The sequence below is a fragment of the Cupressus sempervirens genome, chromosome 1 (genome assembly GCF_028749045.1).
Source record: "Cupressus sempervirens isolate cs-2001-9-10 chromosome 1, ASM2874904v1, whole genome shotgun sequence".
Lineage (NCBI taxonomy): Eukaryota > Viridiplantae > Streptophyta > Pinopsida > Cupressales > Cupressaceae > Cupressus > Cupressus sempervirens.
This window is the reverse complement of record NC_143118.1, coordinates 28,660,386-28,674,680: the sequence shown is the minus strand read 5'-3', so window position 1 is coordinate 28,674,680 and position 14,295 is coordinate 28,660,386. Positions and strand designations below refer to the sequence as shown.

General features: G+C 36.6%; 2 protein-coding genes across 2 annotated transcripts in view; both read left to right on the top strand.

Annotated features, from left to right (window-relative positions):
* LOC149576006 (transmembrane and coiled-coil domain-containing protein STS1-like) overlaps nt 1–14,295 on the top strand; it is a 200,139-nt gene that overhangs the window by 92,569 nt on the left and 93,275 nt on the right. Inside the window, exons 4-5 of the mRNA XM_089816125.1 lie at nt 12,376–12,544; nt 12,687–12,839. Of these exons, the coding sequence (XP_089672251.1) occupies nt 12,376–12,544; nt 12,687–12,839 (322 nt within the window). The remainder of the gene's footprint in view (nt 1–12,375; nt 12,545–12,686; nt 12,840–14,295) is intronic.
* LOC149576007 (uncharacterized) lies at nt 3,925–7,875 on the top strand. Its single transcript, XM_089816124.1, has 7 exons — nt 3,925–4,384; nt 4,583–5,237; nt 5,377–5,609; nt 5,725–5,877; nt 6,026–6,426; nt 6,564–6,969; nt 7,104–7,875. Exons 2-7 carry the CDS (start codon nt 4,855–4,857, stop codon nt 7,682–7,684), a joined length of 2,157 nt encoding a protein of 718 aa, XP_089672250.1. The 5' UTR covers nt 3,925–4,384; nt 4,583–4,854; the 3' UTR covers nt 7,685–7,875.

The window sequence follows — 14,295 nt, the reverse complement described above, 5'->3', positions numbered from 1 at the left end:
TCAATTCTTCCAACATGTTGGTAGAATTACCAACTCTGATATTACTGTAATGTTTCAAAGGTGATCTCTTTTTAGAGGTGATCTCTGTCCGTAGGTTTTTCTATTCAGGGGGATTCTGTCTGGAGGTGTTTTCTGTCGAGAGGTGATCTTGATCTTTGTCTGGAGGTAATTTATGTTTGGAGGTGACTTTTGTTATGCGGTGTGTTGTTGCCAAGCTTGTGGTGTGCGGTGTGCGGTGAGGGACATATGGTGCGCGGTGGTGTTTGGGCGGTGTGTTATTGCCAGTGTGCGGTGTGCGGCATGCAGTGAGGGATGTATGGTGTGCGGTGTGGTGTTCGTGCAGTGTGTTGTTGCTAGCGTGCAGTGTGCGGCATGGTGTTCGTGTGGTGTGTTGTTGCCAAGCGTACGACATGCAGCGTGTGATGAGGGTAGAGTGCGAAGGGAGGTGGTACGGCGGATGGAGGGGGTTGTTGCATGGAGGTTGGAAAGAGAATACAAACTTAAATGCAAATAATATTAGAGCATTAAATCCATTAAATAAATACCAAGCATGAATAGATATTGAATACATATCAACTCCAATTAAGAGTTGCATACAAAGGTGGTGCTTCGATTTGCCAGATCCGAGCAAAGTATTACAAGTGAAGGAATAGGGTGAGGGTTGAATCCCACCAAAATCGGAATAGCCAAGTAGGGAAGATCTTCGACTTCTGAAATGGCGAACAAATCCAAAACTCCAATAGGAATTCACAAATACAAAGGAATAATCCAAATCACATAATAACAACTTCCTACATGTCACACATAAATACCCCTTCAGAGAAAACTCTCGAGGGTTTACAAAGAATGCCGACATAGAAAACACCTACGGATAATTAATAAAATCTGGGCCCCTTTATTAATCAAATCAATTAATTAAATAAGTCCTTGTGATATTATTTATTTTTTCTAGGATCTTTTAATTAATTAACCTAATTAAAATATTTTATTCAAAATTGGGGACATTACATTGCATGTGCTTTTTGTGAGTTCATCTTCTTGCATGTGCTGTTTTACCATGCAAAGTCTCGTGGTTTGCCACATGAAGATTTTTCTAATGAGTTTTCATAATTTCTTCCCTTAAAAAATTATCTTATGGGTTTTCACAAATTTTATCTGATTTTGTAATTCGCAAAGTTGCGTGAGATACCTTTGTGGGTTTTTATTTTTTTAAGGAAAAAATTATATGTTAGGTTTACTGTTTTTCCTAAAAAATGAAGCTTTGTATTCATTGATTTGTATCTCAAATTTTGTTGTTTGGTTTTGATCGATTTTCACCTAAAAAAATGTGTCTAGTTTTACCAAAAATTTGCTCCTAAAAACAATCATGGCTTTTTGTAGTTTGTTATTGGGCATCATGCTCATTTGCAAAGTTTGGAGGGTTTGCTGATTTTTTCTCAAAATCGTGCTAATTGTTTTTAGTGGTTGTCTCTGTTTTAGGGAAGAGCAACTTCGTTATCCAACATTAGGCTGAATGTTCTTGTCATGATTACCGATTCTGGGACAATTAGTGGTAGAGTCATCTCACTGGTAGAGTCAGTGGCAAGCTCGTGTCTCTTTTTTCAAAGCTTTTTGAAGAAAGGGGCACCCCTCTCTGTTCTTTTATGGATGGATTTTGGCTTCTTGGTCATTTACATTTTTTAGATCTAGGGAGGGTCTCACCAGCAACAAAATGTTTTGAAGAGTTTGTGATCAAAAGACAACAGTTAGACTGTTACATCCCATATTTTACTCTAATTTAAAAATGTTCTGAATATAGGTTATAGCCGTTAAGATTTCATGTGACTTGGAAATGGTTGGTTAAATTGGTACATCGTTATGATTTCATGTGAATTGGAAATGGTTGGTTAAGACGGTTGCTTGTTATGAGCATATCATCTATAGTAGAATTTATTGGGAGAGTATTTTCACTATTATTTTCTCTTGCAGGTGCGTGACAAAGGGGGGGAAACATTGATAGAGAGGGACTAGGGCATTAACACTAACCTGTCATCGAGTTTGTTAGGTATTAGTCTAAACCACTTTAGTCGGTGAAAAGCATACTAGGGAAAACTAAATAATACCAAGTGTCCACTATGAGCTGACTAGGTCATCTAATCTAAAAAGATATTTATATAAATAGCAAATGAAATAAAATTGTTACCTTTAATTTGGAACATGGATACTCTGCATTATCTAATGTTGGATGTATTATATTATATAAGTAATACCCATGGTATTTATGTACCTTTGTACGTACTAGAATATGTATAGATAAAAATATAAAATAATATGTACAAGTATTCATAAACAATATGAGTACTATTTATATAATAGTATGGGTGAAATTCAATTCCCATATCAATTTAATTTTTTTTTATTCAAGAAAAGTCCATTGGCCTTACATAAATATTTTTTATTATTTTGGCCTTTCATATTTCTTCCAAAATTACATGTCCATTGACAAAGATTGTAACCTTTAGACCCACGTCTCCGCCACCCTATTATTCTTGCAAATTGTAACTCCACCTTTTACTTAATCTTCCCTATGTTGGCCGATCATCTTTCTATAATAATCAAACACTATTGATCATTGTTTTTGCATGAGTTCATTCATTAATATAGCTGAGTCTGTAGTTGTACTCATTTCAAGAAGAAATATATTGCCGTACTCAGTTAAGCATGCATAGGACTATCATACCAGCTAAGGAATTCATTGGAGATCATGGTCATTAACTTCAGCGAGTGAGCTACAAACCACAAACTCTTAACCAGGTCCGTTTTCCTTGAGACTATTCATTTTGTTTTTTCCTTGATAATGATATTAGATTATCATTCTTAGTATACACAAATAGGGCTCAGAGGAACTTTTGAATTCAATGTGAAAAGTCTGTGCCGACTAAATTGGACCTATTAGACTAGTTGTTCTGGGAGCACTATAGGCTGAAAAAATTACATCTGTTATATAATGTTTTTTTTCCGAAACTTATTCATTTATCATTGTAGCAAGTCATGCCATCTATATTTCCAAAAGATTCAGTGACGTTAATTACATGCATCCCATAGATTTTTTGGAAGTTGGCCCATGGTTGAAAGTAAATCTGGCCACACGGAATTATAGTCTTTACTTTTATTTTATTTCTAAATTTATGAATACAATATATATATATATATATATATATATATATATATATATATATATATATATATATATATATATATATATATATATATATATATAATGTGGGACAAAATATTAAACTTGCAGAAACTGAGAGATGAATCGAAACTATGTAGAATAATTGAATTTAGTTAATATAGTCAGCTCATAGTGGGAACTGGATATTAGTTAGGTCTGTTAAGTCGAGCAGTGGGTGATTGGGCACGGTGTCCTTTGGAAATCCACGACCAGGGTTGGTTTAGTGGCAAATGATGTTATAATCACCAAAGGTCAGGATAACTTGTAGTCAGATGCATAGTTTGTTGGGACGTACCTGCAGTCTAGCCAGCTGTGTAGTTGATAACTCTACATTAGGTAGCTCAGCTGGCATGATGAGATGGTGTACACATGCCTTATCCCATTCAGGGGAGGGCCATTCTCAAGAGATAATGAGTGGGCATTACACTATGCTGTGGTTGGGAGGTTAAACCTCTGTTAATTCTTTTCCTCTCCTCCAATTGCCTAGACTTGCACAGAATGGATCAGTTCCTACCTTTGACATGGTGTGATCTAAACCTTGATAGTATTTGGTTATTCCTTCAGTAGCATCTTTATTTCAGTTTAGTTGTATATCTTATGCAGTTACTTTCTAGTTTCATATGAAATGGTAGTTAGAATTTACAGCTAGATTTATTTTTCTTATCATGTGTAATATAATTAGTTAATCTATTCCATAGTTCCAAAAATCGCCATGAAATCGCCGAAATCGCCGAAATCGCGATAAGATTCATGGCTCCCGATTTTTTTGGAATCGGAAATCGCTGGTGGCGATTTTTTCGCATGAATCGCCTGAATCGCCAAAATCGGCGATTCATGGAAAAAATCGCCAGAATCGCCATCGGGTATCGCCAGAAATCGGCCGCGGCAGCAAGGATAGAAAGTTCAATTTTAAAAAAAAAACACATGTTTTATTTGCTTTCTAAGTTGACTTTCCTCTTTGTTATAACCCTAAAGAGCCTTCTATTTGCTTAGTATGAGTAGAAGAGAGGAAGAGTGAGAGAGAAGAAGAGAAAAGAGAATCCATAGGTTTCCAACCGGCAAGAAGGAAGAGCACCAAAGAGATCAGAAGTCCATTTGGGGAGGCCATAAATTGCATTGGGAGCATTAAGGAGTCAATATCAACACTCCTCAACTCATTTGCAAGAGGTAAGTGTTGGTTTTTTTTTTGCATGTTAGTGTAGTATGCATTTTTTGTTAAATTTTTTTAGTGTTCATTTGCAAATCTTGAATGTTTTTTATTTTTAGTTTTAACTTTTACTAAATTGTAAACTAGGGTTTGTTGTTTTGTAGTTTTTGTTTATTAGTTGCAAACTTTGATTTTTTACATGAATTTTTTTATTGCAGTAGCCCTTTGCTTTCATTTTCCAATTTCCACAATGGGTAAAAAAGATGAATGCTGGAAATATAATGAAGAGTTTCCTGGGAGAACCAAATATCAAACAAAATGTATATTTTGCAAAGAAAAAATAAATTCGGGAGGTATCTATAGATTGAAATACCACATTGCTGGCATACCTGGCCATGATGTCACAGTTTGCACTCAACAAACCGCTTAGGCAAAACGCTCTTGTTTAGTGGCATTAGAAAAAATTGAACAAGACAAGTTGACTAAGAAAATGCAACTTGAAGGGTTAAGAGGTATTGGCTCCCGTGCTCTCACATCCGCAACCGCATCTACATCTGCAAGTGCATCTGCATCAGCTTCCGCATCCGTAGGTTGTGTTGGGGAGGGTTCTTCTAGGCCTCCTTTTCATCCTAGTGCTAGTGCTCATGTGAGTGTTAGTGGTAGTCAGTCTCATACTGAGACAGAGTCCAACACCAACCTATTGCGGCCTAGAGTGCGGAAAAGCAGAATGGATAGTTACTTTGTGCCCCGCACTACTCCTGGCTCCCAACCCACGCTTGAGGGCATGGGTTTGAACAAGGAGATTCATGATGCTGCCAGAAAAGAGATTTGCAAATTCTGGTACTTTTGCAACATTCCATTTATTGCAGCCAGGTAATTGATTCTTTTTTCTTTGTTATCTTCAAAGTTAAAGTTAAAAGTAAAAGTAAAACTTTAATTATATCTACTTGTTTTATGATTTTAGTTTTTGACATCTAAATTTCTAATCAATATCATTATCTATTTGTGACAGGACTCCTTATTGGCAGAACATGATAGATGCAGTTGCCATTTGTGGTCCGGGGTTTAAAGCCCCAACTGAGGCTGAGTTGAGTGGATACCTCCTGGAGGAAATGGTTGAGGATATGAGGCATGAGCTTGAGGACAACCGAAAGGAGTGGATCGAAAAGGGTTGCACCATCATGACTGATGGTTGGACAGATAGGAGGGGAAGAACACTCCTCAATTTTCTTGTATCCTGTGGAGGTGATTGATCATTCTACTTTCCTACATACATAATTTTGAATCGTGATTGACTATTTCAAATTTTGATTTGTTGATTGCTAATAGTAATTATAATTCGTTGTTTTGTTACTTGTAGGATATACCATGTTCCTCAAATCCATTGATGCTTCTGCTCATGTAAAAAACGCCACATGCTTATGTGAGGTTATTGAGGAAGTTATAGCAGAGGTGGGGGAACAACATGTGGTGCAAGTGGTGACGGATAATGCAGCAAGTTATGTTGCTGCAGGTAAACTTTTAACTTTTTAAGTTTTGAAAATAAATTTATTTGAATTTTGAACTTTTTCTAATTCTAACTTAGAATTTCTAAGTTTCCTAAGTTCTAAGTTCTAACATGTTTGAAATTTGAATTTCTAATTATCTTAAAATTGTTGTAGGCAAACTTTTGATGGAGAGGCACCCCACCATATTTTGGTCCCCTTGTGCAGCACACTGCCTTGACCTCATGTTGGAGGAAATTGGCAAACTTGAGTGGGTCAAGTCATGTGTGGAAAGGGCAAAAAACATATGTAAGTTTATTTATAATCATTCATTTGTCCTTAGCACAATGAGGAAGTACACAGGAGACAAAGAGTTAGCTCGTCCAGGGATCACGAGGTTTGCCTCGAATTTCATCACCTTGCAGTCCTTGTTGACATCAAGGGATGATTTGAGGAGCATGTTTGTTGGGCGGGAGTGGATTTCATCTTCCTATGCTACGACCACTGCAGGGATAGATGTGGTGGATTGCATATTTGATGATGATGGTTTTTGGAAACCTGCTAGAGAAATACTTAAGGTAATTTTATTGCAATTTAACATTTAATATTTTACAGTTTACTATGCTAATTGTTTAATGATTTAGTTTTACCTTATATTATTGAATTATTCTATGTTTAAGTTTTGACTCAAATTTTTGTTTTACTTTATATGTAGGCCACTGAGCCTCTTGTATCTCTCCTACGAACTGCTGATGGGGAGAAGCCCTCTATGGGCTACATATATGAGGGCATGGATAGGGCCAAGGAGGCCATTAAAGCTCAGTATGCAGGAGTGCAGGAGAAGTATGCCCCTATTTGGGACATCATTGATAGGAGATGGCAGAATCAGCTCCACAGACCCATCCATGCAGCAGCTTACTTTTTGAATTCGGCATTTCGTTTCCGTCCTGACTTCAAGGCGGATGAGGAGGTTCTCACCGGATTATATACAGTGATCCAGAGGTTGAGTACTGATGAGGATAGCAGTGCTGCAATTATTGAGCTTGATAAGTTCAATAATAAAGAAGGGCCACTTTTCTCTAGCAGGGTAGCCATAGATGCTCGGGAAACAATACAGCCAGGTAAAAATTAAATAATATATTCAATGTTCATGAATCTAGATTCTAAACTTAAAGTTGATTATGTAATTTTAGAGTTAACTTGTAATTTGTAATTTGTAAATGAGACTAATTATTTTTATTTTCCCTTATTTCAGATAGATGGTGGCAAATGTTTGGGGCCACAACCCCAAAACTTCAAAAAATTGCCATTCGTATTCTGAGTCAGCCAAGCAGCGCTTCTGGATGTGAGCGCAGTTGGTCCATGTTCGAGCACATCCACTCGAAGAGGAGAAACAGGTTGACAGTGCAGAGGTTGAATGATCTTGTCTTCGTTCATTACAACCTCCGTCTTAGGATCAGACAGATTTTGGGCACTGACTCCTCTCCGATCATTCTGGGGGAGATTGATCCAGAATCAGAGTGGCTCACAGAGGTTGTAGATCCAGTCTTCACTGAGGAAGACCGTGCGTGGATTGACCAGGTGGATATAGAGGCTGAGGCAGCTAGAGCACGTTCTTCAGGCATTGGTAGACGCACACGTGCACGCACAGACACAGGCCCTAGCGACATTCGTGAGCCCATCTTATATGCGGGAGATATGGCTCGACAGTCCTCTAGGACCTACATTAGACGCCTTGCTACTAGGCAGACTGGATACTCAGAGGCTGAGGCTGAGGCTATAGCCGAGCTTGAGGATGATGTTGAGAATGATGATGACTATGAGCCTGAGGCTTGAGCTGGAGCCTTGTTTTTATATTTTGTTTACAGATATTGATACTGAATCATTGATAGACATATGTTTCAAAGTTTCAAACTTTCATGGATCTTCATCTTAGATTCTTACATAAATTTATGATTTGATGTCTTATGGATCATCTTACATACATTCTATGATTTAAATCATTATGATCATTTGATTTCTATTTACTTCAGCTAGCCTACAATTTACATTTTAGAATCTTAGATAACATAGTTACGTATGTGATGGATTTTATGTTTCATGTTTATGTATGTTAAGTTTTAACTTCTATTTGATGATGTTATAGTGTGCTTAAGTTATATTCAATAATGGGTGCATGAAATAAGTTTTAAATTGTTAAAATCTTTAAATTTAACGGGTTTTTTCAAATTTGCCGATTCATCGCTGATTCATTGCCGATTCATTGCCGATTCACAATTCGATTCGACCTTGCCGATTCCGATCCGATTCCGATTCACGTTTCTTTGATCTATTCTGATCGTTCTTTCTAGCCTAACAAAAGATAGTTAAATCTTTCAGTTGGTATTTAAGATCTTCTCATGAGAATGTAGTTAATCAGTTAATTTCTGTTATTGCTTTTCATGTGAATGGGTAGCTAGCTTTACTTCTATTCGTTAAAAGAAAGAGTATGTTAAGTTTTTTAGTCCTTAGAAAATTTTAGTTACATAGACGATGACCATTAATGGAGGGTATTAGAATATTATAATGTTTCTTTATTGGTCATCTTAGTTAGTTTTTAGTTTATTAAGTAGTTTCTATTTTTGTCTTTCGTTCACGATTGTTTCTTTTAGAAACATTGTCTTTGTAAATTTAATTAAGGAGCTTTCATCTGCTTTGATTAATACAACTACAACAACATCGATTTACAAAGACATGGATAGCTGCCAAAATAATGCTTTTTGTATAAATCGCACTCCCATTCCCTACTATCCCTAGATATTTTTTTTCCTTATCTTTGTCTACTCTTGTGGAAAATTGAAAGAGAGGTTTCTTGGGGTTGAGTGGGCCTCTTCAATGCTTTTTGAGGGCTTTAGAAGGGCAATCAAATGCCGAAGACGATGTTGGCCTTGATACATTCATACTAGCAGTAGTTGAAGACCCCCATATAGCTGCCCTAGTACTACATTTTTCCTTTGGGGTTGAGTTTATTCAATTTCTACCTTAACACTATCTTTACTAGCACTTTCTTCACTCTTAATACTGCTGCAAGTTAAAAAGAAATAAACTTCACTCAAAATACCCTCTTTGTATGTTGCACAATGCAAATCAAATGCAAAACTAAAATGAAATGCAAAAAACTGGCCATAATAAGAAAGGCATACCTAGAATGAAGAAGATTTTATGCTAGACCCTCCTCTTGAAAGTTTGCAACTCAAAAATAAAGGCTTTGTTGCTGCTCCTCTTTCTTCTTCTTCTTGTCTTGAATGAATGAAATGAGGAAATGAAAGAGACTTTGCCCTTTTAGCATCCAAAATAGGGTTTGGAATTTTTTATTTCATATTTGAGATCATGTGGGGCCTGCCCACTTTTTTCTTCATGCAGACGTCTGATTTCTTTGGGAAATGGGGGACGAGATTGGGTACTAGAGATAAATAAGCCGCCCCTCGACCATCTCTGATACCCAATCTACCCCCGTTTCCGAAACTCATGATGATGATGTTTCTTTAATGGTTTTCTTACTTAGTTTTTAGTTTAGTTGATGTTTCTTTAATGGTTTTCTTACTTAGTTTTTAGTTTAGTAAGTAGTTTCTATTTTCGTCTTTAGTTCACGATTGTTTCTTTAAGAAACATTGTCTTTGTAAATCTATATAAGGAGCTTTCATCTTCTTTGTTTAATACAAGTACAATAACATCGATTCACCATAACATGGATAGCTGCCAAAATAATCTCTTTTGCATAAACGGCACTCCCATTCCCTACTATCCTTGGAATTGTTTAATCTTTGTCTACTTTTGTGGCAAATTGAAGGAGAGGCTTCTTGGGGTTGAGTTGGCCTCTTCGATGCTTTTTGAGGGCTTTAGAAGGTCAATCAAATGCCGAAGGTGATGTTGGCCCTGATACATTCATACTAGCAGTAGTTGAAGACCCCCATGCACTGCCCTAGTATTATGTTTTTTCCTTTGGGATTGAGTTTATTGAATTCCTACTTCAACACTATCATTACTAGCACTGCCCTTACTCTTAATACTACTGCTCATCATTGTGAAATGTATAACACTGCTGCAAGTTAAAAAGAAAAAAAAACTTCACTCAAAATGCCCTCTTTGTATGTTGCACAATGCAAAACAAATGCAAAACAAAAATGAAATGCAAAGAAATGGCCACAATAAGAAAGACATACCTAGAATGAAGAAGATTTTATGCTACACCCAACTCTTAAAAGTTTGCAACTCAAAAATAAAGGCTTTGCTGCTGCTACTCTTTCTTCTTCTTGTCTTGAATGAATGAAATGAATAAATGAAAGAGACTTAGCCCTTTTAGCATCCAAAATAGGGTTAGGAATTTTTTATTTCATATTTGAAACCATGTGGGGCCTGCCCCACTTTTTCCTTCACGCAGATGTCTGATTTTTTTGGGAAATTGGGGACGAGATTGGGTACTGAAGGCAATCAAGCTGCCCCTCGACTGTCTCTGACCCCCAATCCCACCCCACATTCTGGAACTCATTATTTTGGGAAAAGGAAACGTTTCATATTTGGGAATGAAAAGGGAACACATAGGGGACACCGAATTTCTGTCTGCACGTCCCTGGTACAACATGAAGATAGGAAATGAGTATTTTGCCAGGGGATGCGTACTCGGGGAACCTAGCAAAACATCGATATAATAATATCGTGTTCAAGTATCATTGTTCTAATTTTCAACAATTGGAACTTTTTTAATAAGTCCCAATTATCTAATGGTTTATCTTTTTCATCATCGTCATCGTCATCATCATCAGCATCATCATCATCAGCATCATCATCATCATCATCATCATCATCAGTAGCATTAGTTGATTCACAAATAGTGCCAATGCTAGTGGGATTAGCTGCAGCAACAACATTCTCACTGTCCAAGCCCTCAAATGCAGCAACTGCAAGATGAGAAGTGGAAGCATAAAATAATGGTTGTTGTGTTATAGTACTGTTGAAAATTAGAAAGAAAAGTCAGTGATTGTTATAAATCTATTTAGGGGACATTCACTATTTCTCTATTAGAACCACATTATGGCCTTCATGGTCTCCATTATCTAAGATATCCTTGCATTGGCAACTTCTGGCTTGATGAATCTTGCTTCTTAATCAAGGGTTGCTGGATTTCATCATGCTCCTAAACCTTTATTTTCCACCTACAAGATTCAGTGTCTCTTTGCAAAGCTATCAAATCTGACACACATGATCTTGTGTGGGCATTAACTTACAAAATCACTCACAAACCTGTACCAAAGGAAAGAAATTGCTTTGATTTCAATCTGATTTGTAATCTACTATTGTTATATATAAAATAGTCATCAAAATACATATCTAAGTGAAGGAAATATGAACTTAGTATATGAACTTCTAGGCAACAATTAACGTAAAAAGGAAAATGATAGCAAACAACAAAACGATTGAAGGCAAAAGGACTCATAACTTGAAGAAACCAAATTCTGTAAGAAAACTCCTGTACAAGTGAGGCAAACACACTTACCCACTTTCTACAATGAAAAATGCAATCTTAGTCCCTCTTGGGCACAGAACCAGCCTGAAACAACAAAGTTCAGTCCCATAGGCTGCTTTGACCTTGTGGACGTTATTAAAATCTTTCATTCATTCATTCAGTCCTTAAAAGCTAAGTTACTTTCATTAGCTCTCTAATGCATTTCTCAATTCTGGTTTACTGATTATGGCCTGCTTGTTCTCTTGGAAGGTTTAAATTTTCTTTGAATTGACTTCAATTCCCCATCCACCAGTTCATACAATGATGATCCACAGAAAGAATGAAGTGGGTGTTGGATTGGAGATGGGTGATATACCTCTACATCGTAATGGCACCAGTTGTCCCTACAGTTGTGTCAGTCCTCGCCAGGGCTCTCACTACTAGAAAATCAAACTGTGACGACTTATGCTATAGGCTCTTGTCTCCTTTGATTTCCTGATTTTTGTGTCTAGCAGGGCAATGAATTTTCTGATCCTTGAAATGTGTGAAGATTACTATACTCTAGATTTGTAGATTTGTAGTGAAATCTATATCCATTGTTTTGACGTGCCATGGAAAACTAGAAAAATATAATGGTAAGCTCTGTTTAACAAGGGAGTGGCAGTGAACACACTTGGGGTTTGCCATATGTTGGACAGGTATGATGCAGGGTGAATTGAGTGGTTGGGCATAGGGGAAACATACTATGTGAGAATAAGTAAATAGAACATCAAAAATAGAAAGCGAGAGACACCAAGAATTGTGTGGCATTTGGTGGGGACGATAAAGTAATTATTATGAAACTTTCCATTAAGAGTATCAACTACTGCAGATTTAATACTGTTTATGGAAGAATGTGAGTTGAATATAATTTAATGTTGGCCTTCATACATTGTTACTGGTTTTTTGAGGACATGTTATCACATCCAAATCTTTCTCTCTGTAGAAAACATCAAAGTATTTAATTGAATGACTCAAGTAAATATTGGGCTCTGACACTTTGCAGGCAGCAATGGAACTTATGGTTGCATGCTCAGCAATGGCCGCACTGAAGGAGAAAGAAGCCCAAGAGCAGGATGAAAAAACAAAAGGTGGTAAATGGTCGAAGTGGAAGCGTGGTGGTATAATTGGGGCTGCAGCTTTGACTGGAGGGGCTTTGTTGGCTATTACTGGAGGTCCAAACTTACATGTTCATAAAGAGCTTTTTTCCTTTGTTCTGCATTAATTTAATACTATTCATGAAGCTTGTTGATATAGATTTCCACAGGACCAGGCTGCAGTGTAATGAATGACAATGAATATGTGCATAAATGGCAGGTCTGGCAGCACCAGCTATTGCTGCGGGGTTGAGTGCTTTGGCACCCACATTGGGTACAATTATACCTGTCATTGGTGCTAGTGGGTTTGCTGCAGCTGCAACTGCAGCAGGTTCAGTCGCTGGTTCTGTAGCTGTTGCTGCTTCGTTTGGAGGTAAAATTATCTATGTTCGTGTAGTTCTGACTAATATTAGTTGAATCTCTTAATACTGCTATAAATTTGAAACCAATGTTATCTGATTTGAGTAAACAGGAAAGTTTTCCAGAACAGGCATGTGCTCTGGAAGTGCTACTTCTAAAATCAGGAAATGGAGAAACTTTCTACATACATGCTTGTAGTTTTTGAGTAGTTAAAAGCCAGAAAGCAAAAAAATGTAGATGATTGATTGAATTCCTATCAGTATAATGATATGACTGTTCACAAAGTAGTATTTGACATGAATGATTGAATGAAAGACTGTTCACAAAGTAGTATTTGACATGAATGATTGAATGAAAGATTTTAATGACGTCCACAAGACCAAGCAGTCCAAGGGACCAAAGGACCATAGCACTAAGGGACATAGAGGGCAATATGAGTATGCATGAAAATTTATCACAAAAAATTAGACTTCAAAACAGAGATAAATTAAAACAAACATACAAAGAACTGTAATATATATAGGAATAATTTAATAATAGGGCCTGCAGAGCAAAGGCAAATAAACCTTTTTCACCTACACGGAGTTATCACAACTATAGTTGCTGATGTAGGCGGGAATAATGGGATCTCTGCGCCTGCCTATTTATCTATATATCAAGCAGAGGATATTTAAAAGTTCGCTCAATAATTTCAAAATGTATCTTGGCACTAGTTGATCCATTATTGACATATCTGGCCCAACAATGCTTGGAAGCCTGGAAACTCCACCACAAATGGATCGTATCTTTAAATGAAGAAATTAAAAAATATGTTATCAGGAAATCTCAGGAGGAGACCATTGGGAAGAGCGAAAGAATTATTTTCAGAAGAAATACTAAATTAGAGATAAATCACAACCACCGACCAAAGACACGATCCATGTTATTTGAAGTCACCCTCACACCTTTACAATATGGTCAGACATACTAAATACAAAGGGAAGAATATACGAAACATAGATTCGCCCTTGTAAGCAAAGCAATAGTGATGGTTGGTGGAGCGATAATAAATCTATTGGAAGTTAATATATAATTATCGAGATCGCTTCTAAAGGAATGATATTTTTAATCACTAACATTGAAGTCTGTTACATATTTAGTCGACTGAAAGTATGGGCACCGATGGATCAATGGGTGTATAGGGGTCATTAGACCTTGTGTGAAGGGAAGAATAGATACAAACCAATATCTTATGTGGTTTAATAAGGAAAGAATTATTACGGTTCCTACATAAAAGAAATACAATCACACCCTTTCCGATTATCAGTCCACACACCCGCAAACAACTAGGTGAGCTCTACATTAAAGGTAAGCATAATATATCAATATTTTTTTTATGCAAATGTAAATAGTATGAACATATGAATATTAAATTGATTACATTATATAAATAAGAGCAAATTATTATTCAAGAATAATAATTAGATAAA

Coding starts and splice junctions, on each gene's coding strand:
- LOC149576007 (XM_089816124.1), top strand. CDS start 4,855: ATGCAACTTGAAGGGTTAAGAGGTATTGGCTCCCGTGCTCTCACATCC. Junction 5,238..5,376: donor ATTCCATTTATTGCAGCCAG/GTAATTGATTCT, acceptor TATTTGTGACAG/GACTCCTTATTGGCAGAACA. Junction 6,970..7,103: donor TCGGGAAACAATACAGCCAG/GTAAAAATTAAA, acceptor CCCTTATTTCAG/ATAGATGGTGGCAAATGTTT.